General features: G+C 43.5%; 3 protein-coding genes across 6 annotated transcripts; 2 read left to right on the plus strand and 1 right to left on the minus strand.

Moving 5' to 3' along the window:
* Positions 1–5: 5 nt before the first annotated feature.
* On the minus strand, positions 6–12,939 carry kiaa2012 (KIAA2012 ortholog). 4 transcript variants are annotated; one of them, XM_031874027.1, is made up of 23 exons: positions 12,883–12,939; positions 11,801–11,925; positions 11,063–11,194; positions 10,752–10,898; positions 10,076–10,265; positions 9,641–9,792; positions 9,315–9,504; positions 9,019–9,086; positions 8,159–8,375; positions 7,420–7,569; positions 6,655–6,825; positions 5,775–5,897; positions 5,354–5,421; positions 5,202–5,265; positions 4,914–5,127; positions 4,203–4,304; positions 3,874–4,063; positions 3,578–3,728; positions 2,493–2,875; positions 2,162–2,370; positions 1,898–2,070; positions 1,562–1,757; positions 6–1,403 (listed from the first exon to the last, which is right to left on the minus strand). In XM_031874027.1, the coding sequence occupies exons 2-23, from the start codon at positions 11,909–11,911 to the stop codon at positions 1,229–1,231; spliced, it is 3,576 nt and encodes a 1,191-aa protein (XP_031729887.1). In that variant the 5' UTR covers positions 11,912–11,925; positions 12,883–12,939; the 3' UTR covers positions 6–1,228. The 4 variants fall into 4 exon arrangements, with proteins under 4 accessions (XP_031729887.1, XP_031729886.1, XP_031729885.1 ...); XM_031874026.1 differs by having other exon boundaries at positions 5,775–5,906; XM_031874025.1 differs by having other exon boundaries at positions 9,641–9,822.
* A 1,912-nt stretch (positions 12,940–14,851) lies between these two features.
* LOC116398028 (trace amine-associated receptor 13c-like) lies at positions 14,852–16,343 on the plus strand. The gene is made up of 2 exons (XM_031874009.1): positions 14,852–15,024; positions 15,524–16,343. Exons 1-2 carry the CDS (start codon positions 14,852–14,854, stop codon positions 16,341–16,343), a joined length of 993 nt encoding a protein of 330 aa, XP_031729869.1.
* A 6,956-nt stretch (positions 16,344–23,299) lies between these two features.
* LOC116398009 (trace amine-associated receptor 13c-like) lies at positions 23,300–25,119 on the plus strand. The gene is made up of 2 exons (XM_031873977.1): positions 23,300–23,564; positions 24,300–25,119. Exons 1-2 carry the CDS (start codon positions 23,389–23,391, stop codon positions 25,117–25,119), a joined length of 996 nt encoding a protein of 331 aa, XP_031729837.1. The 5' UTR covers positions 23,300–23,388.
* Positions 25,120–25,856: the final 737 nt, after the last annotated feature.

Below are 25,856 nucleotides of genomic sequence, written 5' to 3' on the forward strand. Positions count from 1 at the left end.
GAAGCAAACCCCGTGGCGCAATGAAAAATGATTTGTGCAAACACATTGCTTAATTAACTAGTTGTGACTGACTATCTCGTCACAGTTTCGTCATTACCACATTAGTTAAAAACATCAGCTGTCAGAAGTGGAATTCAAATTGAATTCATGGTACCGTAAATAATTTATTGAACACATGTCGGAACCAGTATCATAAACTGAGTGACACTCTCTTGACACTATGCTTTACCAATATGTAGAAAGCCTTTTGTTTATTTTCTTAATTTCAAGTTTCGGTCTCCACCGTGGTGCAGTTAGTTTAATTGCTCTTTCAGGATAATGAAGGAAATCACCTGCTGACCGCTGCCACTGTAACAACTTGCACATCCAAGTAACCTCTAAAAAACTAAAGCTATTCTAACAGCAAGCATTACAAATGCCTATTGATCATTTTTACTGAGGTGTGAGGTATTTGCTTAGAGGAGCATCCCATCCCAACACACACAGTCGCTGCTGGATCATACACTAATTAGCTGTATGACGTGTGGCCGTAGCCAGCCCTGTTCTCTGACGCCTGTTCACCCCTGGGGAGGGTAGAGGACCTAATGACAATCACTACAATACGCCTACATCACCTCTGGGCTTGTGTTTAACCCAATGCTATTGAAATTACTGTATTGAAATACGTCTGACGGTGGGCTATTTACATTATATTTTACATCATGGTGACTGGAAAATTTGTTTCAATAAATCCCTCTGACACACACACACACACACACACACACACACACACAAACACATTAAAATCTCGTGGTTGCGGTGACTCCTACTTTCTTTCTCCTACATTTTATTTGAGTGTATAAGAAATAAGAAGTCACTTCACACCATAACAAGAAATTTTGAAGTTGTCCCTGGTTTTCCAAAATTGGGTAACGTCCTAAATCTAATCTAATGTTACATTCTGATGCTTAATTAAACTAATTGTGTCTTATAGCTGAAGCTAAGTGCCATAACTTGTCTTCATCCTCTTACACTGTTTCATGGGTTTATGATTCATAATTGATTTATTAATAATTGTTACATATTAATGATATTAACTCATTAAATCTGCGACAAGCAATAATGCTACAGGATGGAGTATGGATGTGATCCTTGTCTCCCATTTGATTTAATGATCTTTCAAAATAAGTTAAACATTTCATCAAACAAAAAACGTTTCCCACTTGTCAATCATGTACTCAAATGGAGGTTAAAGGTCAGGGGTGATGGTCTCAGCTTTAGCTGGATTTAGACCCAGTAGTTGTAACAGAGTGAAATAAGAGTAGATCCACGGTCTGGAGATACCCTGAGTTTTCTCCAGACCTCCAGCCTCCAACACGAGACCCCTTTTAAAGGCCAACTGCTGCTGCAACAGCGCCATCTGTCTGCAGGAGAGAATGAGAGACACACAGAGAGAGCTGGATAATTTATTGCTCATTTACTTTAAGTTGCTCTGAAACATTCTTCTGAAAAATCTGAATGTTTATAAAATAATATGAACATATAATAGCCCCAGTTTAAAGAGACAGACACATGTATATACCTGGAAAGCAGCTCCGCCTGAAGCCTGGCCTCCTCTTCTCTCCTCTTATGCTCCTCCTCTTTGTTCCTCCTCTTCTCCTCCTCCTGCTCCTTCCTACAGAGGTACTCTATCCTCTCACCCCCATCCATCTCCTGCAGCTTCTTGCTCTCCTCCTCCTGCCTCCTCTCTTCTTCCAGGCGCAGGCGCTCTAGTTCAGCTGGAGGGGGCAAAATGTCAAAAAAAAGCTGCATTAAACTGTACTACTGCTTCCTCCGCTCTCTTCTTTCCCCCCTGCTTTCTCTTCTTCATCCTTTTCTTTTTCACTCCTCTCTCTTTTTCTCCTCCTCTCACTCTCACCTTTACTCCTCTGTTCTTCCTCCTCTCTCATCCTCTGGAGGCTCTCCATCTGACGCCTCCTCTCCTCCTGCCTCCTCCTCTCTCTTTCTCTTTGCGCCTGTTCCCTTCTTCCTCGCTCCTGCTCCTCTTCCTCGCGCTTCCTCCTCTCCTGCTCCTCCGCCAGTTTTTTCAGCCTGGGGACGTTTATTGAATATTCATGAAGTTGCAGTTGAATCTGTACTTTACGGAGTGAATCTTTATAATGTTAAAGAAAAAAAGTAGGACCTGAGACCCTCAGCCCTCTTCCTCCTCTCTTCCTCCAGCTCGCTCTTCATCTTCTCCTCTGTTTGTTCCCTATCCTGCTGCTTCCTCTCCTCTTCCTCCCGCTCCCTCCTTTTCCTCTCCACCTCCTGCCTCCTTTTCTCTGCTCGCTGGACCAGATGCAGAGCTGCAGCCTCCTCTTCCTCCTCCTGAGTCCTCCTGGGCCTGTAGAACTAAAACACGCACACATACACTCACTCATATTAATTAAAATAAGGGGAATTAGTTCATTTTGAAGTATGAAGAACAGATCAATGATGTTAAACTATCATTCAGGTGTGTGCTTCCTACCAACCTCCGGCTTCACTGGGTTCAGCGTCAGCTGTTCCTCCCTCACCATGACAGTTGAACATGACGACAGGCGGCCACGCGATGAAGCGAGACCCAAGGCGCTGGCAGGCACTGAACCCTCCTCACATGAAGAGGCAGCAGACCTCCTCGAGCTCCTCTGGTTGATACCGGACGCAGCGGCGGCGGACCCGAGCGAGCTCACTGATCGGACACTGCTGTGTTTGTCAGCATCGGTGGAAAGATGCTCTGTCCCCGTGTCCTCCTCTGGATTTGTTTCTGTGTCGTTATTGTGACTTTGTGTTGCAGAGGGCCTTTTGGTGGTTGTTATGTGAGACCCCTCTTGCATTTCCTGGCTGATTTCCACCTCCTCTTTCTTTAGAGGGTCCTCTGAGAAAAGAGAAGGAAAGCGAAAAAGACAGGAATGCAAAGGAAAACACATGCAACTACTTCTAAATAGATGTCAACATTTTGAGCTCACAAATTTATTCTAGATGCAACAAAGCCAGTGTAGGTTTACGAAAAGAGCGTGGTTTATTTATAATTTATAATTTCGTAATTTATTTTGTACAGCCCAAAATCACAAATATGCCTCAGAGGGCTTTAAAATCATCCTCTGTCCCGGGACCCTCTAATCGGTGGAGGAAAAACTCCCCAAAAAACAAGGAAACAAACAGGAAGGTGGTTGACGTCAACTTCACTGACTAACGACTCACGTGACTAGCGAGTGACAAAGAAGTCATGTGACTAATGTGACACACGACGGATGTGCGGCAAAATGTCAACTTTTACTTTTGGTGTCGGACACGAACAGCGGTCTCCTGAGTGAAAGTCCTTTGTTTGTTTGACCTATCTTCCTCCCCTCCTGCCTGCCCTTGCTCTGAGTGTCTACTAATAACGCGGGTGGGTTTACATTGCAGTTAGTTGCACACATCGTCGTCGTCGGACACTGAGGAGCACTGACCGCACTGCTGTATTTGACGCAGGTCCAGAGTTCACCATTTGAAATGGCAGTTGTTGACGATTTAAAACAAATGTCCAAGTCGATGTGTCACGTATAATTATTGTGCCTGAATGATTGCGATTTCTTACCAACAACTAACTCTTTGTGCTTCAGGCTTCCTCTCTTCCCCCTCCTCCCTGCAGACTCCTCCTTCTGCCTCCCTACTTCTCCTCGCTCGTTTCTCTCCTCATTGGTCTTGACTTCTCCTTTTTCTCCTTCCCTGTCTTTCATCCTCTTTTTCTGAAAGACAGGAAAGTGATTGTAAACCTGAATGGCATCTCATTTCATGCATTCCTTGAGATAAATACAGGCGTCTGTACTTGATTTGTATTTAACACTTTTGATTTTACATGCTTTATAAACAACAAACGTCTTTAACACTCACCACAGAAGGGAGAGCAGATCGGCCCTGAGTCTCTGCTGCCTCTCTGTTGGTCCGCTCCTCTGGTTTCTGGCTCCTGACTGATCGAGTATCACTTCCTGTCTTCTGCCTCTGCCGTCTTCCTTCCCCCCTCGTCCTTGATGTCTTCTGTCCATCTGATGCTTCACTTTTCACTGTTTTCATCTCCCTTTCCCTAAATAAGTGGAGGACATGGGTATGGGTGAGTTTGTGCTGCTTGTTACTCTATGTGTTTAAAAAAATAAAAATCACGGTTCTTACAAGAATCTGTTATGTTTTAATCTCATAAGAGTTTTTGAGTATTCATCGTTCACCCTGTCGAAGTTGCTTCCTCAACGTTCTTCCTTTTCGTATTCGTCCCCCTTTTGTCCACAGCGCCCTCTGTTGTTGCTTCATTTGGGCTGATGTTCTGCTGGCTAAATGATACATCATCTTTAAACAGCTGCTTCTCTTAGGACAAACAGACAAATTCAAATTGTTTCCAGTAAATAACCATGCACAATGCCATCTATTAGCAAGATGGAAATTTAGGAGCTCCACTGGTCAGAAATCCTACGCAATGATATCAATGGATCAACCTTTATCCTGCGGCGACAACAGAGGGACAAATTAAATGTTGGTTGAGTGAATCTTGAGTTGCCATGCAGTTTTTGAGGGGTGTGACTGGGATATGGGGACATATTCACTCGCAGAAAAAGCTCCCACTGAAAGTGCTGGTCTTTTGCTTTACACGTGAAAGTATTTAATAACTTAACTTGATTGTATTCGTCTTTAGGAAACAGGACTTCAAATTCAGGAGTTTTGACAAATTTGGGCAACTCAGCTCAGCTAACCAGATAAAAGTGAAATGACCTTTGGTGCAGAAGAAGAAAGGCGGAACACTCACCTTGATTCTCGGTCTTTGAAATCAGTAATGATATGAGAAGTCTTGGTGTAATCACAAACGTTACATTTTTTTGAGTCATCTGCTACTGAAGGAACTTAAATAACGTACATACATTAAGTTAAATATGAATCACACCAACCCTGGCTGACGTGATCCAGACAAATGGCTAGTCTGTCCTGTGCTGCTCAGCTCTTCCTCTTCGTCCTCCTCTTCTGCCTCAGTGTTGCCTCCTCTTGGCTCCTCCCTCCTTTCCTGCTCCCTTAGTGGAGGCATCCTTATATTGTTTTTAGCATCCTTTCCCCACATTTCCGACGCTGCTTCTGCGCCCTTTGTTTTTTTCTTGGACACAGCCGCTGGAACGTCAAACCAAAAGTTTGGTTAAATTCATTCAAATTCAAATTATGATAAAATAGCAGCAGAGATTTACCTGTGTCTGTATGGCTGCTTGGTGAGCATACTTCAGTCTCTGTCAATCTGGGAAGATCCAAGACCTGGTTGGAGAACAGAATTTTTAAATTTGTGCTAAATTCTTCGTGCTAAGCTAGGCCTTTACAAAGACAGTCAAAAATCACAAATCACCTTGTGCACGGACTGATGTTGCTGGATGACGCCCACAGGAACATCTGTGTTCAGCTCCACCTCTCCCTCTGCACACATCAATGAGCAGGCAAAGGCTTAGAGCAGGAAGCAAACACAACCAGGGCTACTTTTATTACTAAAAGGAATACTTGATTTATGTCGAATGTAAACAGTGATACGCATGAGCCAAGTTAAGCCCAATGGCATGACAGCCAAACCTGGAAAAAGCCGGTTGCAAGCTACATCAGCATTTGCTCAACCTGTCCAAAGTTTATTTTGTAATGGACACTGGAAGTCCATCCAAGTAACATAAACCATGACAAAGACAAGCTACAACCTACACGTCTCTCCTCAAGATAAAGTGCGCAGCTTTTGGATTTCCTGAAGGAAGAAGGACGTTTTGAGGGCTCATTGCGTGTACCTTGCTCCCGTGTGTCACCATCAGTGTGAGATGTGTCCTGGCTGTTGTCGTACAGCGACAGTTGTATGATCTCCCCATCAGGACCCAAGATCAGGCTGCCAACTGATTTGTCGTTCTGCAAATCTGACACAACTCAAAAAGGAGGTGAACTCATATATGCATAGTAACATTTTGAAAACATGAACTTAATGGAAATATATTAAATATAGGTTAATATATTTTTACTAACTCCATTGGTGGTCACTTTCCCGTTTAAATGGTAATTGCTCTTTAACCTGGACCCTGTTCCTCCATGTTTTTGTGTCTAACGGTTCTTTAATTTGGTCCAGTATGGAAGGAGAACGCTGCATGGTAGAAAGGCTCAGATTTTGTCTGACAACATTTTGGAAAGGACTTTTCTTAACCTTTCACTTGATGCGGCCTGTTTGTTATCGTGTCATGTTGCCAGAAGACAACGGTGGAAACGTGAGTGAGAGTTGGAGAGAGGAGGTCAGAGTGTGTTGTGTTGGAGTACAGACTGCATAGTTTAGTGTTATCTAAAAGATGTTCAACGTCATGGCTGAATATTTAGCTGATTTTTGTGGATGCAACGTGAGATTTCAGAAGGAGACTTCTCGGAGGAAAACACAGACTAACAAACAGACAAGATCAAGTGAAAGGTAAAGAAAAAATGTTTTATTTCTCGTTAGCGAGACTTATAATAACAATCTGAGCCGTTCAGTGGCAGAAACAAGCACTTTTAGTGGACGTACATTGACGGTGAGGAGTTTACCCGAGCTATTGCATTGTAGCCCGTTTAGCGACATGCCATCTGCAGCGTTCTCTCTCAATACTGGACCAGTTTCAAAAATTGTTGCCACAGTAGTTTAGCTTCCCATACCTCTCAGCTCCAGCGGCAGAACACCCCTAACCACGCCTCTGTTAGCGTGCCTGGGTTCACAGGGATCCTGGAGGTCGGGCAGTCGGTTCTGTAAGAAGACGAAAGAGCTCTGTTTGCCCGGGCCTTTCCGCCTTGCAACCCAACCCAACACTCCTACTGGAGGAGGAAGCTCTGGAGGAGAAGACAGTGTGATGGACATGAAGAACACGGTGAACTTTTGCAAAAAATATTCTCCAAGTGGAGTGTATCCCTCGGGATGTAACGCAGAGGACTTTGTGCTTTTCATGCAATACGTCTATGTGTTCGATCCCCAACATACACTCTCTAAGAAGTAGCAGTGGTCATCCCACCACTGAGTGACACAGGGATGTCTCAAAATGTGCAGAAAACTGTTTGCTATTAAGTAATTTGTTAATAGATTAAATAAGCATTTTTCTGTCAGAGGAGCTCAGTGGTTAGGTTTGGCTTATTCATGTGTGAGGTCCTGTGTTCAATCCTCCAGCATTCTTTAAAAATATTTTAAAGGATCTTTAGAAAAGAGACATATGAGTCACAAAACAAGCAGCATGAGGACGCATGAAGAGGTAAGAAAATATAATAAACATGAATAACCAAAATCTAAACAGAGCTAACGCTAAAAACGATATACTCTGTGCTGTCTTGTATTAAGGCTACTTTATTGGAATGGAATTCTAGGATCTCTTATAGAGACATCTATGACTGAATCTAAACAGCAGCGTAAAGTGCAGTATGTGTGTGGTTTACCTTCTCCTAGTTCCAGCAGAATCATAGAGCCTTTGTCAGAGGGTAGTCCTCCTCCTCCTCCTCCTCCTCCTCCCTGCCCTACTGTCTCTTTTTTATGATATTGTCTCTCTGTTTTCCCCCCTCCTCCTCTTTGCTGTCCACTTATCTCTTCTGAAAGACAGAGGGAGATCAATCAGAATACAGCATCTGTACATCGACAAATGAGGTTAGCATAGTTATGATGTCCGTGTTTACAAAGTACACTACATCAAAACGAATTCCACAACACACACTATCTCATGGAGAGATTAGTTATTATTACTAAATATGTCTCCCTGTATTTGCGAGGTCTAACTGTCGTGTAACTATCATTTAGGCTTCAATTTGATGTGACACATTGCATTGTGGGATTTTTTGACTAATAAGAATGGAAAAAACGATGACAATAACTTTCGTGGTTCTAAAAAAATACTTACTGATGAGTAAGAGCTCAGATTATCGCTAAAAAAGGTTACAATATTGTAACCCTAGTTCTATAAGCACAGGCGGAGCTCTCTTCTGGACTTTATGGGTAATACTCTCCTCCATTCATGAGCATGCAATTGCCCAATAAGAATTGGAATAAGCGTAGCCGCTCAATCAGCATTTGCTTAACGAAAGACGTGCAGAGCAGTATATAAAGTCTCTTCAGTGCAAATCTTTCCTTTAACTGAGTCAGTGTGTGTGTAGTCTTCCTAGTGTAGAAGTGTGTCTTTGTTACCCTCGTTCCCTGGAAACAGCAGAGGAAGAAACAGAGACTGCTGATGGAGTCTATTCAGATTTTCTTGCGATTGAAACCCAACTCTGTCTGCCTTTGGTCGGGCATCCTGTTGGGTCTGAGCCTGGATTCCCCAGCCGGGGGGATCCGTATGACTCTCTGCTATGGGAGGTAAGCGTCTTCCATGGTGTTCATCACTGCTGGGACCCTCCCATCTCAGCTGAAACATTCAACAGAGGCGTGTCTGCTATTTGGAAGTTTTGCTCTCAAATACGATAATGCCAAATGAGGAAAATTAGGATTTCAGTCAGTATTTCAATACAACCAATATTAATACTCTGGAGATGAGAATATACAAAAATATGCACATACACACCTTTGCCTATTTCCATTAGTGCAGTTGTCAACTGTCGCAGTACAACATCAATAGTATAGTGATGGAGTACTGCCAATAAAACTAAAAATGTTTGTATCAAAGATGTAGGTAATTAATTATAATTTCTTGTGGTGCCTCTATCTAGAGTTCTGAGAAGAAACATGTGGAATTATACATTTTCACTGGATTTAATCAAAATGTGTCAAATACTTGCAATTTTAGACACATACAAAAACAAATCCCTCTCAATCATCACTTATGACCCACTAGAAGTGTGTGGCGGTGTCTGTACCTGCAGAGACATTGCCTTTGTCTATATTTTCTTGTTCGGGATGTTTCTGTCTTCTAAGAGGAAGCTACAAAAATGGCTGAAACAGCACCATCACGCCCTCTGCTAGCTTGCCTTGTTTTGCTGGACACTGGGTGAGCCCTGAGCTGCTGATACACTAATGTTTTGGCCTGACAGTGGTATAAACTACTGTCTTACCCCATCTTGTCTCTCCCAACAGGGTCCATTACAGATTGAATGTCCCAGTGTCAGAGGAGGAAGGAGGCCTGTGTGCGGGGAAGGCAAACAGAGCATCATGGTTATCAACTGCAGAGGAAAAGGTTTGGTCCATGCTCCACATAGTCTGACTAGAGAAGAGTGCAGTTTTTAATTGACACATACTGAAGAGGAAGATGAGTAGATGCAGATAACTTGTTAGCATTGCAGGACATCTCTTTGACTTACATTCATTCACATTGGCTTGGGACATACATTTTTGCTTTCAAGACACACACCTCTCCTCCCGTGTCTGTTCCCACTTATCGGTCTTTCATAGTTGCCTTCATCACTGGTCATTCCACTGTCTTGAATGGAACAGCCTTCATCATCTGCCATGTCTTGGACCCAGTTCATGTCTGGATGATGGAGCTCTCCTCCCATAATGTGGTGTTTTATTTCAGTGTGCTGCAGACCAATGTCTACACTCTGCAGTTGGTAGGAAAGACATTTGGACAATAAATTAAACATCATAGCATCATTAAAACAGTTATACATACATTTCAAAAGATAAAAGGGCATTCACACATGTCTATAGATATAACTTTAGTCAGTAGCATGTCACCTGAGATCCTTCTGGTTCCTCAGGGGTCACTGCTACATAGTGTACCCAGGGATGAGGCTCCATCTGTGTAGTTGGAGTCCTGGAGGTGCAGGGTATCTGGAGGAACAGATCCAGCCTGACCCTCTTCCTGCTGCCCTGCTCCTCCTCTTTATCTGCAGAGACGCTTTCAGGATCTAAGCATACTGGGTAGCATACAACAAGTTTGACTCGTGCACTTGGTTAGTTTCATTTCAGTAAGAAGCAAACAGTAATGTAAATAAAAGCAACGTTTGTAGATTTTTTGCTGTTCATGCTGCATATTTGGTTGTTTTTTATATCAAATTTGTTCTGTTTACCTTACTCACAACAGCACTTAAGAGAGTTTCTGTTTTGGACTTTGTATCACCACTTATATCAGTTTGTATCAACCCATCTGTCCATCTGTCCATCTTTTACCTTCAGGTTGATTATCCAGTTGTACAGTGCTTCTCTTTGCAGGAAGCCACAGGGGGTTCAACTGGGCAACCGACTCTGGACGGAGCTGCTCCTGCGTCGTGGGCGATGCAGGACTGGGATGAAGGAGGTCTGGAGCAAGAGGGGGATGAAGAGGAGGAAAGAAGAGTGGACCGGGCCTGGAGGTCGTGAACTGGAGGGAAGACAAACACTGAAGTGAAATTATTGCATGAGTACATTTTTGGCCACAAGAAGGCAAAGAACTCCAACACACTCTGACAGATGCACAGGTCTGAGATTTTATCGCCTTATGAAGTTGTTTTAGTTAATAAGCTAACAAACGAGTGTCTATTTTTCACATCCATGACACATTGTCATGACGCAACATTATCATCCCATTATGGTCATGGTGCCACGTCTGCCAGCAAAGGATGGAGACATTTGTAGAAGGACTGAGAAGTAAAAGTTGACTGTTCCATGTAGGAGAAAGAGTTTAGCTTGTTTGCTGAAGAAAAAGGCGTCCTGTTGCTGCTGGAAACAGGGTTGATAAGAGCCCTGAGACCAAACAATAAATGTGTTGTAAATCCAAAACAATGAACTAAAACAGGCTGATATACATATACTATATACTGTATATAAATTAAGCTTCCTCTCTGTTGACGTAAGACAGGGCATTTACCTGAGTGTTGCTGCAGCTCAAAATGGCTGCCGATAACTCCTTGACGGTGCTCAGCTGCTGTGCCACTTGTTGAGTGTACCGCCGAACAACCCTCTGCTTCCTGTCTCTGGTGTCTGAGTGACAACTGCTTTCCATAGAAACCAAGTGCTGGAGAGAGAAGAAGGTCAACCTGAAAACAGAGCCCTTGGTTTCTGTAAGTCAAAGGTTTATGTAGCTCAATATGATGTTTCCAGGTGTTCGTTTCTGTCTCGTTAACTGTGCCTGGACATATTTGTTGTGTACCGTGTACTTGCGTAAACACACACAGATACCTGGGAGTACAGTAGAAGTGGCCCCCTTCGGGTGCTGTAGGTCTTTGGAAGGGCTGACTCTGCCTCCACAAGCAGACGGCCGCTGTTGGATAGACGAAGCAGAGAGTGCTGGGACTTCCAGATGTAGTAATCCTGTTGGTTGATGGAACGATGATATTGATGATGAATGGCACGATTGATTGATTCAAGTAATTGATTGATTAAATGATCGATGAACAGATTTACTGGTTAAAGGTGCTAAATTCCAAATTCAGAACCTATCAATGATTGAGGGATTGCCTCCACACGGCTCTCAAAATGGCGACTGGCCGAGCAGTTAAAGATGCTAACAGGACAATCAGTGCAAACAACAGCAACAGAGCTAACAGTGTTAACCTGAGGGGGAACCGAAGGGTGGGCGTTACGTCTCTGCGACGCCTCTGCATGTCGTGCCGGCACTATGACAGTAAGGAGCGACTTTAGCTAGCCGGTGCTGCACACACACACACTGGGACTCACATGCACGTGCAGCCAGTACCGGATACATAAACGAAGCACAGAGAAACTGGAATTACAGAGAGTGACTTCATTCTCTGCTTATGTAGTCATTTCTCCACTATATCTTTAGATAGCAAATAGTTGTTTGCTGCTATATAAATGCTCCGACTTTCGAATTCAGCACCTTTAGTTGGCTGGTTGACATAAATGTGAGGATGAAATGCAGATACATTCCATAACAAAGACAAAGTGAGTGTTTACCTGCGGTGTGAAGCAGACGTCCAGGCGTCCATCATGTCTCCCAGTGTTTCCTTTGTGTGAGACAAATCGACCACACCCCCGACTCAGCAGGGACAGGGGCAAATCCTTCATAATGTCTTATCGTCCTGGAGGATGGCCGAGTCAAGGAGGACAGGGCTCAGTTAGGTCATTCCATAGATTTCAATAATGATGATAGTTGTCTTTCCGAATGACACTGACTTGATTTGGTAAAACAAAACTATTGTGGAGTTTTCTCTTCTCCCTGAGTCTGTGTTGGTTTTGATTTGCATGTCAGATCAGGGCTCTTAATTGGCAGTAGGTGTGAGTGTAAGTGTGAATTAGTCCTTTGAAATGTGTGTTGGTACTGTGAGAGACTAGTAACCCTCCAGGTGTACCCTGCTTCTTCTCACCCAGTGTGTGATGGGTTAGGCTGCAGCCCACTGCAACCATAAGGGTATAAAAGGACATGGCTGAATGAATGAGGAAGATGCATGCATGTTGAGCATAACAGATTTACAGTTAAATGCACTTCTTATTCAGCTGTTTTGTGAATGTTGAGCTATATGAATAAAGCTTATTACTCTTGATGTTTTATCTTGTTATCCAGAAAAAGAGCAGTAAATACTGTACTGTGACTGCGATGAGCAATAACCTCTAATGAGGCACTCGGTATAGATATAGTTTAAGATAGAAAATAGAAACGCTATTGGCACCAATGCTAGGGACAATATTGCCTTTATGCAACAGCTTGATATAAAGCAGATGGCACATGGTATACACGAGAAAGACTTCCAGTGAAAGTCATGAATAATCAAGCTTTTAAGTTTAATATAGTCCTTATTCAGACTGACGGAGTGGATATACATCAGAATAAACTTAACTACCTCAATCACCAACATTAGAAGGAAGCAGTGAGGAGGTCAAGGATTGCATGAAATAAAGTCAAGTCGGTCAGGAAGCGAGATTTAGATTTAGTGTGTCGGTATATTTAGTTTATCAGCTCACCGTCACATTTTCTTGATTTGGATCATGTTTAACAGCAGAAATAAGTATTAATAAAGAGAAAAAAATATTGGACGTACCTGCTGTCCCCCTTACAAAGACTGCCCTCTGTGTGTATGCCTGTGTGTGTGTGTGTGTGTGTGTGTGTGTGTGTGTGTGTGTGTGTTAAATCCCTGTTGCTAGGTTGAGTTGGTACTCTGTGTTTCTGTTGCCGTGGCTGCAGAGACATATAGTGGAACACACACACACACACACACACACACACACACACACACACACACACACGTAGACAAAAGGAACATGATACTTTTAAATCTTGCCTCCAGTCCAAGTAACACAGTATACTAACACACAGTACTGTGAGAACACCTCATACAAACCAAGGCATTCTGCTGTGACAATAATGCTGTTTGTCTTCACCAATGCCTCTGGTAACATTGTTTTGTTCTCCAGTCTCACCTTGACAAATAACTGCAAATGTTTCTCTGATTGTTTATGTCACAATCAAATAAAATAAAAAGTATTGTGTTTTTTTAACCTCTGTGCTTAATTTACTTGGATGATATTATTTTTACCAGCACATTGCATCATGATAGTAGCAGAAATGAGAGTAATTGGAAAAACATAATCATCCAGCTTTCACTAATTGGCATATGAATGCTGAAGCCTCCCGTTAATTGTTCGGGTTGTGCCCAACTGGGCCACCAGTATAAGCCTGACCACTTGCCAGTCAGCTGCCCTCCTGGGCCTCGCTTTAGGGGGGGGATGCCCTGCCACTCTGTGAGGGAAACTCATTGTTATCTCTTTCTTTTAGTCATTACTGTAGGAGCCATGATCTATTGTTTACAGTTTTTGTATTTGATTCTTGTTGCAAAAGTAAATTGTGTTACGCCCTTTAAAATGTTTAGTATACAATCTAATTAAGGTAATTGGTCATTTTGCGGAATGTGCTTTGCTGTGTGTTTTGCCATATTAGGTGAAAGCTCCTTATACTGTCTTGCTATTGGAATATTTTTGGGTTGAATTTAACCTTTAAGTGTGATTAGTGCAAGTTAAGCTTCGATGGAGCAGGATGTGGACCAACAATTTTTCTGACCGCAGATTGTAGACTGTATTTCAGTTATTTTCAGCAGATGGTCAGTTTTTGATAGACCATCATATTATTTTCGTGGCATAAACTACTTTTCACGCACTACGAGCCTCATCATTGGATAGCTGACCATGGGAAGTGTAGCCTGCAGAATAGGACATTTGAGTTGTACATGGTAGTCTACATGAGTCAGGACCCTCTACATCCTGCAAGAAGTGGCGAAGAAGGTTTTTAACAAGTTGCAACTACAATAACCAGCGGGCCCCTGAAAGGTGTTAATGGACTCTTCAATACGGAGGAATGAAAATGCATCCTTGCAGTTCTTGCTGTTCAAGAGTTCAAGAGCCATCAATATTTTTTACCAGTACAGTGAGGGAGTCAAAGGGGCTACTAGTTTCCCTGATAACCTGTGCCTCAAGGAGCTGGTGGTTGTGGGTCTCCACTGCCTCATACTCTGAAGGAGTGATGTGCCTATATCTTTGAAGTACCCAATCCACTAAAGGAATATCAAAGGGAAAGAGTGCAACCTACATCTCATGGGCAGAAAAGACACCACTGAACTTTTGCAGTAAGGACCTGACCTGACACTGCTCCGGCTCGATAAGTGCTGTTAGATCAGCTGCCTCAATACAGTCTGGGATGAAACTGTGGCTGAGACTTCCCTCTCCTCAAGACCTGCGGGTAGGCTCACCAGGTGGGTACCTAGAACAGTGAGAACACACCCTGGGTCCCTACATTGTCAACGGGGATGTAAACAGTAACTCCCATTACACGGACTAGCGCTGATGATGCTAGTAATTCTGCAGGCAAGCCATTACTAAGGGGCTCAATCACTCTTGGTTTTTTTCGGTCATGGGAATAGTGGGAGGAGTGAGATACTATTGGCTTCATGACTGAGAACTTGGGTCACAAAGCTGCCAGAGCTCAGCAGCCTCTTGCCTACTTTTCTCTCTCTGATGATGGAGACACTGGAAGGAGCTGAACTTTGCTTTCCACAACTACTCAACACCTCCTGCAAGAAGCCAATGCAGCATCGTGCTGAGAGCATATTCCTTTACGTCCTTCTGTCTTGCATGTCTCTGCTCACTGTGGCTCTCAACTTGCTGGTCATCATCTCTATCTCCCACTTCAGGCATAAAGAAAAGCTTACAAACATATCGTAGAATATTGTTCACCTCAATATCAAGCACTTCATTTTACAAGAGTTGGGACAATAGATATATTGTTACATTAATGCAGTTTATGAAAATAACTTTTTGTGATGAGATGTTCAAACAATTTAAATGTGTTGGATTCAGCAAAAAGTATATGTCTCATAGTACTCTTACAACTATAACTGTGTGTGAATGCATTAAGGATATTAATGTTGGAATCTAAGCTGCTGCATGCTGTCTAACCTAGAAATGTACAATTTATAGAAAACTTTATGTTTCCAAGTTAAGATACAAGGAGCCATATGTGCTATCAATCTTTGCTTATTTGAAAAATACTACTACATGTTCTATATAGATTGTATTTGGTCATATTTAATTCATTTGACTATTCATATTTTTACAGATTACAATGTTCTCATGACTTCTACAATTGCTGCAGATAATAATATGTTCAGTGATGATATTCTTCCTCTCCAGGCAGCTCCACAGCCCCACCAACCTCCTCCTCCTCTCCCTGGCTGTCTCAGACTTCCTCGTCGGCCTCCTGCTGATGCCGTTTCAAATCCTCCTTTTAGGGGGCTGCTGGTTTTTGGGGAACACGATATGTGGACTGTTTTACTACGCCTCTTTCATCCTTACATCTGCCTCAGTAGGAAACATGGTGCTCATATCGGTTGACCGATATGTGGCCATTTGCGACCCTTTGTGTTACCCCACCAAAGTGACTCAGAAAAGAGTTAAAATCTGCATTTGCCTGTGTTGGATTTCTTCTGTTTTCTATAATGTTTTGATACTAATAGACTTCCTGACACAACCAGATAGATATAGTTCCTGCTATGGAGAGTGTGTGGTTGTAATCGACTTCATAACAGGAGCTGTTGATGTGTCGATGACCTTTGTAGGCCCCATTTTTGTCATCATAGTTCTGTACATGAGAGTGTTTGTGGTGGCTGTGTCTCAGGCTCGAGCCATGAGGTCTCATATTGCAGCTGTTACACTCCGGGGTTCTGTTACAGTTACCGCTAAGAAATCTGAGAGAAAAGCAGCCAGGACTCTTGGCGTTGTTGTGGTTGTGTTTCTAATATGTTTCTGTCCTTACTTTTATCCGTCTTTTGCGAGCCAGGAGATGTCAACCAGTGTGGCGTTTTCAATTTTTGGGGTCTGGCTACTTTATTGTAACTCCTGTCTAAATCCAATGGTATATGCTTTTTTCTACCCCTGGTTTAGGAGATCTATTAAACTCATTGTCACACTTCAGATACTGCAGCGTGACTCCTGTGATGCCAACATAATGTAGATATGGATGTAGAGTGAATAATATGATGGAAAAGTTTGTTGTTGCTACTTCAACAGCCAACTAAGTGCTGATAGAACAAAGGACAAAATATGAAAAAGAGTTTCAAGAGTCGGCTCTTCATTTTATGTTTTAGCTCAGAACCTTTGTCGAGTTGTTGTAACTGGTAAATAAAGAGCAGATTTATCCAGCTTTAGAGACTTTTTTTTTTTTTTTTACAAATGTCATCGGGTGACTGAATTCAACAACCATTCATCATCATTAATTCATTTATTCTGAGTATGTAAACTAACATACAGTATATGATCATTTACATTTTTTTTCTCTTTATGTTGTTGAAGTAGCTTCAACAAGACTGGTACTTTATTTTTTACTTATTATTTAAGTGAATCATTTGCATCTTTAAATCCTCTTGCAAACAGAGAGAAATCAAGCAAGGTGATATGGGTAAACACATAAATGATGCAAAATTGGAAATGCGATGCACTGCAATGACAATAAAGCATACAACTTTGCAATGATTGTGTTATTTTTTCCTTTATTGAAATGATTATTACCTAATGATTATTGACAAGTTAAAAGATCATTTTCTGTGGCGAAAAGTATCAAAAGCTCTGATGCCAATTTGCAGACAAGTTAAGTTATCAGTATTAACAATATAAATAAATCTTGCTCTGCCTGATCAGTGCCTAAACTGCCTTGAGCCTGACGATGAACTCCAGGAAAGACACCTCCAAGACGGGAAACTGACATTTCTTCACCTTTGAGGAAGAGTTTGTTCTCCAGAACGAACACATGTCACATTGCTTGGACCTTAAGATGAAAATGTCATACAGGTAAACAAAAACACAGATGTTAGTCAAGTATCAGAAGACGTCGTTGACCAGCACCTGGAAGACAGCAGGGGCAATGGTTAGACCAAATGGCATGACGATGTACTTGTAATGTCAACTAGGGGAGTTGGACACTTTGTTGCACTTTGAGCCCCTCCCCTAATACACACAGATTATGTGTGTTCCTCAGATATAACTTGAAAAAGTAGATCCTGGCCTGAGGACGGGGCATGTAATACAATGTTAATTTTATTTCTATATTTCATTAATTCGAAAGTTACGAATGTAACTACGGTTCTATGAATCCTTACTGACCACCAGAGGCAGTGCTTAACACTGGATATCTTCTGTCTCGTGCATGCGCAGGTCGAGTCTTTATATCAACAAAGTCACCTGTGTCCTCGGATGACCCCCGTCATCTATAAGTTCCGGTGTCATCCTGAGATCAGTCCTACGGAATCTTCTTGCGTGTTCAGGGGATTCCGAGTGACCAAGAACTCTGGCGGTCATCCAGGATTCATAGAACCGTAGTTACATTCACAACTTTCGTTCTATTTCATCCTTACTGACTGCCAGAGGCAGTGCTTAACACTGGATGACTTATATCAACAGAGTCACGAGGAATCACAGTAACTACCTCGTATAGCTCCGGCAGAGGAAATTGGCCAAAGAACCCTCCCCAGTGGTTGAGGGGTGGCAACGTTGACTCTGTAGTATTTGGTGAATGTGCTCGATGATGCCCATGAGGCCGCAGCACATATATCCTCCACAGGCACACCTCTCAGGGCTGCCCATGACGTGGAGACACTCCTGATAGAGTGGCCCTTCACCCTGGATGGCCGAGCACGGTGTCAAAAAAGAGGATTGAGATCCCAGGAAAGCTGCCTTAAATCAAGGAATACAGTTCGATATGAAAGTAGGATAAGGGGACACAAAGCATATAATAAGTAATCATTTTAAAGCATGTATGTATAACATAATGATAATGAAGTGATTTAACAAATGTATAACTGAGTAAGAAGTAAAGTCTGTGTGTGTGTGTGGAAAGAGCTGATGTAAGCAGGATAGGGACCTTAGGGGACCTTAACGGATGAGATCATAACAGATGGTGGGGTGATGTCCGAACATGCCCCGCAAAAGAAGGAAGTGAGAGTGTCCACACCAGAAAGTTAGGGCGTTGTTCGCAGCACATACACATTTAATCAATGATGTCATGTAAATCACATGCCGAGGGAGGGAGTGTTGGGGAGGAGGGAGGGGAGAAAGCTCCAAGTAATAAAAAGGAAGACTTGCAGATCGCAAGACGGGATTCAACGCGGGAGCCACCCAAGTGCTCCACGGAGAAGACACTGGACCTCGCCGCACCGAAGGACTTCGTCTCTGTTCACGGAAAGAAGACAGCCGATTCCAGGACAAAGATTGAAAGACGGAGATTTTCCTCTCCCCCCTGTTTGACTTTAACAACTGGACAACAGATGGACGCCGACGCCCTAAAAGACTTTGTACTGAGTCTGAGAGAGCGCTGAACGGACTTCGTTGGCCTCGCAGGAGGAGCTGAAGGTTCGGCCGGACCTTCAGCTCCTGAAAACCCCACAAAGGACTTTTTTATCACATCGTGAATCCAGCTCCACCGAGCCGCCTCGGCATCGACAATTAATGAGTATAACCTGAAAAGAAATTGTAACCTGATTGAATTAAGTATCGTATATTATTATGAAGAGCTGTAGCTGTGCCCATGCTAAATATAACCTGCAATAAATATCTAATCTGCATTTAAAGTAAAATTCTCAAGAGCATTCATTTGCTGAGGTAGTAGAAGTTCCTCATGGCAGTAAAAGGGTAAAGCTATTGTATGTTAACAACAAGAGTTCTTGATGGTTATCCTAGTGACCGGTCCACTTAACAGACCCTTACGGTTTTAGTCGTAATCCTAGCCGTTAAAACCTAACCTGGCAATTTACCAAGAGCCCGGATCCAAAAGAGGAAAGCTGCCATAACTGACGCGACTAGGTAGAAGCGCCCGGCCAGGGTGGCCCCTCGGCCGAGTGCACGTTACCAGTGGAAGCAGGGTAGACGTCAGGAGTAACGGTAGTTAGCAGAAGCCAGGCAAGTTTCCTCGACAGAACACCAGCTCGACAATCTTTTAATAGAGAGCTGAGTCAGTAGGTAGCCCCGTATCGGGCCAGAGAACCCCCCGGATCTAACAATGGTCACTCGCCTTGTATGTATAGGCAATGGCCTCCACTATCCAGTGGGATAGGCGCTGTTTTTGAAGGAGCACAGTCCTTCTTAGGCCCACCATAACTGACAAAGAGCTGCTCCGACCGCCGTATGCAGGCGGTGGCTTCCACATAAGCTCTGAGGGCCCGCACTGGCACAGCAGCCTTGACCTTTCCTCTCCTGATGGGGGGTCAAACTGCGCGAGCTGGATAGGCTGGTTGATATGTGAGCGTGTCAACACCTTTGGGAGGAACGCTGCATTAGGCCACGAAGTGACACCCAAGCCATCTGAGTTTCACCTCAGACATGATTCTTTCACCGACAGGGCATGCAGCTCGCCCCCACGTTGAGCTGAAGTGACGTTTTGGCTGATAGCCATCTCGGCTCTGCCTGTGCCAGGGGTTCAAAAGGAGGCAAGCATAGGGTGTCCAGTACCAAGGGTAGGTCCCATGCAGGGGCCTTCGGTGCGCTCGGGGACGCAATCGCAGAGCCCCTTTATAGGAAGAGGGACACCAGTCTGTGGCTCTCTACTGTGTCATTGTCAACCTTAGTATGCTGCCCCGAAATATCGGCCACGTATACTCCAAGGGTAGAGGGAGACCGGCCCTTATCTAGGAGGGACTGTAGAAACTCAAGTACAGCAGGCACGGGGCATTGTACTGGGACCTAGTTCTGAACCGCACACCAGTCAGAAAACAGCTTCCACCTGTTTGCGTACTGTAGACGGGTAGATCGCGCCCTCGCATTCAGAATAGTCAGTCTGACTGGTTCTATACAGCCACTCAGCATCCGGTCAGGCCCTCACGCGGCCAGACCCATAGTTGAAGGCAGCAGGGATTGGGATGCCAAATCCGACCTTCTAGTTGCAACAGGAGGTCCCTCCTGTCCGGGAAGAACTCTGACAAGCGTTGGCAAGATCAGAGGGAATGGTGGAAAGGTATAAAGAAGATCCTCTGGCCACGTGTGAGCCATGGCATCTTGACCCAGAGGACTGGTCCTCTCCATCAGGGAGAACCAGTCGGGGCAGTGGGTCGACATCCCGTCTGGATGCACCCGCCACTCTCCCGGTGGAGGCTTGTGACGGGACAGGAAATCTACAACCTGGTTCCGTTCTCCTGGTGGGCACATTGCCCGAAGGCTCGTCAGGCGAGATGCCGCCCAAGTCAGAAGGGCACGGTGATATCCGTAGCAACGTCTGCAGATCTGGTGCCCCCTTGATGGTTTATGTGAAAACACAGCAGAGGTGTTGTCCAACCGGACAAGCACATGCTTTCCCTTCAAATATGGCAGGAAGTGTTTGAGCGCTAGCTCTAGAACATTGACATGCCCATGCGGTCTTTGAGCAGACAACAGCCCCCAAGCAGTCCTGTTCTGCCACACTACACCTCGCCTTGAGAGGCAGGCATCTGTTGTGGCAATCTCCTGGCGGAATGGAACTGAGCCCATGGGGACACTGTTTGCCAGATATGCACTCTCCCTCCATGGGGATAGAGTGAGTAGGCACTGTTTTGATACTATTATTGCCCTGTGTCTGTGCCACTTGGCATCCAAGTGAAGGCTGTTCAGCCATCTGCAAACCCAAGGGAACGACAATTGAGGCAGCTGTCAGTTTACCCAATAGGCGGAGAAAAGGATGTAGGGCAACCGTCTGCCCCCTCTGAAGGGGGAGAGGTTGTGGGGGATGTCGTCCACACGCTGGGGCGACAGACAGGCCCTCATAGAGCCACATTAATGAAGGTTATGCTCTGGAAAGGGCTCAGGTAGCTCCTCTCCATGTTCACCTTGAGGCCCCACCGGTCCACGTAAGAGAAGGCGAGCAATTTCCTGTGCCGCCTGAAGCTAGGATGGCGCACAGGTCAGCCAATCGTCTAAGTACGGCAGTATTTTTACACCCTGTGATTGCAAAGGGAAAGGACAGCAGTAACGCACCTTGTGAACACCCGTGGGGAGAAGGGACAGTCCGAATGGGAGCACCCTGGACTGAAAGTGACGGCCTTAAAAGGCGAAACGAAGAAACTGCCTGTGTTGATGCACAATGGGAACATGGGAATAGGCGTTGACAGACGTAAACCACTCTCCCTTGGAAACAGTACGAAGGGCGTCTGCAGTGCTCAACATGTGAAATGGCAGCATCTTTGGAAATTTGTTGAGTCCCCTCAGATCTAGGACTGGGCGCAGTCCGCTGCCTGTCTTCTTTACAAGAAAGTAAGTTGAGTAGAACCCCCGGGCTCTTGTGACAGGGGGTCCACCATCTCGATTGAGCCCTTGGCCGGGAGCACAGCTAACACCTGGCCGGGATTTTGCCGGATTGATGATGCACAATGGGGTCATTTTTGACCCGGCTGAAGGCTAGGGGGGGGGGGGATATGGCTGAAGAGGAGCCATACAGGTCCTACAGCCGGGAGAGTTAAACATGGCCGCGATTCTGGAGGAACCCTTGTCCCACTAGTTGATGAGGAATTCTAAGTCAGTCTGAGCGGGAGCGCTCTGCTGTATGTTGAGAGAACAGTCAGGGGGCAGTCAGAGGGGAATGATCTCTTCGGACACTTTCTTCACTAGGACAGTCGCTGCAGATATTGATGTCCCACCATTTAGCTTGAGCGAGAGCACTCTGCCACTGTAGAAACAGGCCAAAGAACAGTCCTTACAGTGAGAAGGGAGCGAGGACACTCTCTTTACTAGGATAGTCGCTGCAGATATTGGTGTCCCACCAGTTAGCCTGAGCGAGGACACTCTGCTAACTGTGATAGCCGTAATGTTACAAAATCAATGGACACACTCCCAGTATTAACTTAGTCTAGTTAGCGTCCCACCAGGTTAGCCTGAGCGAGGACACTCTGCCAACTGTGACAGCCATAATGCGTAAAAGCATAAATGGACACAACATCAATGTCGATTTAGTCTAACTAGTATCTCACCGAGTTAGCCTGAGCGAGGACACTCTGCTAACTATGAAATCCATCAGGTGTAAAAATAGAAATCAGTGGACACAATGTCAATGTCGATCTAGTCGAACTAGTATCTCATCAAGTTAGCCTGAGCGTGAACACTCTGCTAACTGTGATAGCTGTAATGTTACAAAACAAATGGACACAATGTTAATGTCGATCTAGTCTAACTAGCATCTCACCAAGTTAGCCTGAGCGAGGACACTCTGCTCACTGTGAAGGGCGGGCCGACAGCATACTGTATATTCAATGCTCTTGTTAGCACGCCACTCGATTAGCTAGAGCGGAAGCGCTCTGCCAACCGTGGAAAATGAACAACGGTTATAGAAAACAATATTAATCGATCTCACCGATTGCTGTCTTCACGACTTAGGTGGCCCTTATCAGACTGGTGAATGACCGATGATAGAAGCGTCCACCAGTCCAGGGCTCTCGTGTCGCCGTTCCCTCCTAAGAGGGACAGCTTGTCGCAGCCTTTGGAGGGCGAGAGATCCGCAACTCCGACCGGTGGTCACAAGGCTACCGCGACAAACTCTAGTATGTCTTGATCGTAGACACATATTTGTTTAAGCTTATGCTACCATGGTAGGTAGCCTGCGTAGCGAGAAGATAAAAAAGGACTGAACTCAGGATGACACCGGAACTTATAGACGACAGGGTTCATCCGAGGTCACAGGTGACTTTGTTGATATAAAGACTCGACCTGTGCATGCGCGAGACAGAAGATATCCAATGTTAAGCACTGCCTCTGGTGGTCAGTAAGGATGAAATAGAACTATTATTATTATTATAATTCTCGATATTATTATTAATAATTTCTCTTTGTGTCACTTAGATTTTTGCCAAAACTATAACAAAAAAATCCAAAGGAATCAATAGTTAATCTGGTTCAACTTGCTCTGAATGTATTTCTTCATCAAATCACTCTTGGTTTTTTTCGGTCATGGGAATAGTGGGAGGAGTGAGATACTATTGGCTTCATGACTGAGAACTTGGGTCACAAAGCTGCCAGAGCTCAGCAGCCTCTTGCCTACTTTTCTCTCTCTGATGATGGAGACACTGGAAGGAGCTGAACTTTGCTTTCCACAACTACTCAACACCTCCTGCAAGAAGCCAATGCAGCATCGTGCTGAGAGCATATTCCTTTACGTCCTTCTGTCTTGCATGTCTTTGCTCACTGTGGCTCTCAACTTGCTGGTCATCATCTCTATCTCCCACTTCAGGCATAAAGAAAAACTTACAAACATATCGTAGAATATTGTTCACCTCAATATCAAGCACTTCATTTTACAAGAGTTGGGACAATAGATATATTGTTACATTAATGCAGTTTATGAAAATAACTTTTTGAAATGAGATGTTTAAACAATAGTAGTACCATAATAGTACTTTTACTACTATAATTGTTAACTGTGTGAATGCATTAAGGATATTAATGTTGGAATCTAAGCTGCTGCATGCTCTCTAACCTGCTCCTCTTCTACAGACACACAGAGTTTACAAAACTGGTACATTTACTGCATCTGTTGTTCATTAGGATATCTTGGCTATATTCATTTATTTTTTTATTTGCATATGAACACATATATAAAAAATCAGTAAGCATTTCAAAAAGTGTTTGAACATTAAGCAGGAGAGGTTAGAAGTCAAAAGGGTCTCATGAAAACCTCCCATGTTAGATATCATAGTCATACTTAAAAAAAGTTTCAAAAATAATCAGTGTTGCGAAAATTGATAGAAATGTACAAACGTTATGTTTACAAGTTAAGACACAAGGAGCCATAAGTGCTATCAATCTCTGCTTATTTGAAAAATACTACTACATGTTCTATATAGATTGTATTTGGTCATATTTAATTCATTTGACTATTCATATTTTTACAGATTACAATGTTCTCATGACTTCTACAATTGCTGCAGATAATAATATGTTCAGTGATGATATTCTTCCTCTCCAGGCAGCTCCACAGCCCCACCAACCTCCTCCTCCTCTCCCTGGCTGTCTCAGACTTCCTCGTCGGCCTCCTGCTGATGCTGTTTCAAATCCTCCTTTTAGGGGGCTGCTGGTTTTTGGGGAACACGATATGTGGACTGTTTTACTACGCCTCTTTCATCCTTACATCTGCCTCAGTAGGAAACATGGTGCTCATATCGGTTGACCGATATGTGGCCATTTGCGACCCTTTGTGTTACCCCACCAAAGTGACTCAGAAAAGAGTTAAAATCTGCATTTGCCTGTGTTGGATTTCTTCTGTTCTCTGTAATGGTTTGATGCAGATGGAACTCCTGACACAACCAGATATATATAATTCCTGCTATGGAGAGTGTGTGGTTGTAATCGACTTCATAACAGGAGCTGTTGATGTGTCGATGACCTTTGTAGGCCCCATTTTTGTCATCATAGTTCTGTACATGAGAGTGTTTGTGGTGGCTGTGTCTCAGGCTCGAGCCATGAGGTCTCATATTGCAGCTGTTACACTCCGCGGTTCTGTTACAGTTACCGCTAAGAAATCTGAGAGAAAAGCAGCCAGGACTCTTGGCGTTGTTGTGGTTGTGTTTCTAATATGTTTCTGTCCTTACTTTTATCCGTCTTTTGCGAGCCAGGAGACGTCAAGCAGTGTGACGTTTTCAATTTTTGGGGTCTGGCTACTTTATTGTAACTCCTGTCTAAATCCAATGGTATATGCTTTTTTCTACCCCTGGTTTAGGAGATCTATTAAACTCATTGTCACACTTCAGATACTGCAGCGTGACTCCTGTGATGCCAACATAATGTAGATATGGATGTAGAGTGAATAATATGCCAACAGCCAACTAAGTGCTGATAGAACAAAGGACAAAATATGAAAAAGAGTTTCAAGAGTCAGCTCTTCATTTTATGTTTTAGCTCAGAACCTTTGTCGAGGTGTTGTAACTGGTAAATAAAGAGCAGATTTATCCAGCAAGTCTTTTTTCACCTGACTTTTTTTTTGTTTTTTCTTTTACAAATGTCATCGGGTGACTGAATTCAACAACCATTCATCATCATTTAATCATTTATTCTGAGTATGTAAACTAACATACAGTATATGATCGTTTACATTTTTTTTCTCTTTATGTTGTTGAAGTTGCTTCAACAAGACTGGTACTTTATATTTTACTTATTATTTAAGTGAATCATTTGCATCTTTAAATCCTCTTGCAAACAGAGAGAAATCAAGCAAAGTGATATGGGTAAACACATAAATAATGCAAAATTGGAAATGCGATACACTGCAATGACAATAAAGCATACAACTTTGCAATGATTGTGTTATTTTTTCCTTTATTGAAATGATTATTACCTCATGATTATTGACAAGTTATAAGATCATTTTCTGTGGCGAAAAGTATCAAAAGCTCTGATGCCAATTTGCAGACAAGTTAAGTTATCAGTATTAGAAATATGTGTATTCTTCACAAACAATCATTAAACCAGATGATTCTTTGTTTGTTTGATCTTGAAGTAAATTTAATTACATGCATTCACCCAACTC

Source organism: Anarrhichthys ocellatus, unplaced genomic scaffold, assembly GCF_004355925.1.
Source record: "Anarrhichthys ocellatus isolate YVR2014 unplaced genomic scaffold, GSC_Weel_1.0 scaffold77, whole genome shotgun sequence".
In the NCBI taxonomy this organism is placed as follows: Eukaryota; Metazoa; Chordata; class Actinopteri; order Perciformes; family Anarhichadidae; genus Anarrhichthys; species Anarrhichthys ocellatus.

Bases quoted from the DNA above. Each gene is read 5' to 3' on its own strand.
- kiaa2012 (XM_031874024.1), bottom strand. From the start codon at position 11,911: ATGAAGGATTTGCCCCTGTCCCTGCTGAGTCGGGGGTGTGGTCGATTT. The intron at 11,195-11,800 runs GTAAACACTCAC...ATCAACCAACAG, and splicing joins ACGTCTGCTTCACACCGCAG to GATTACTACATCTGGAAGTC. The intron at 9,823-10,075 runs GTAAAAGATGGA...TATGCTACCCAG, and splicing joins ACTGGATAATCAACCTGAAG to TATGCTTAGATCCTGAAAGC.
- LOC116398028 (XM_031874009.1), top strand. From the start codon at position 14,852: ATGGAGACACTGGAAGGAGCTGAACTTTGCTTTCCACAACTACTCAAC. The intron at 15,025-15,523 runs GCATAAAGAAAA...CTTCCTCTCCAG, and splicing joins ATCTCTATCTCCCACTTCAG to GCAGCTCCACAGCCCCACCA.
- LOC116398009 (XM_031873977.1), top strand. From the start codon at position 23,389: ATGATGGAGACACTGGAAGGAGCTGAACTTTGCTTTCCACAACTACTC. The intron at 23,565-24,299 runs GCATAAAGAAAA...CTTCCTCTCCAG, and splicing joins ATCTCTATCTCCCACTTCAG to GCAGCTCCACAGCCCCACCA.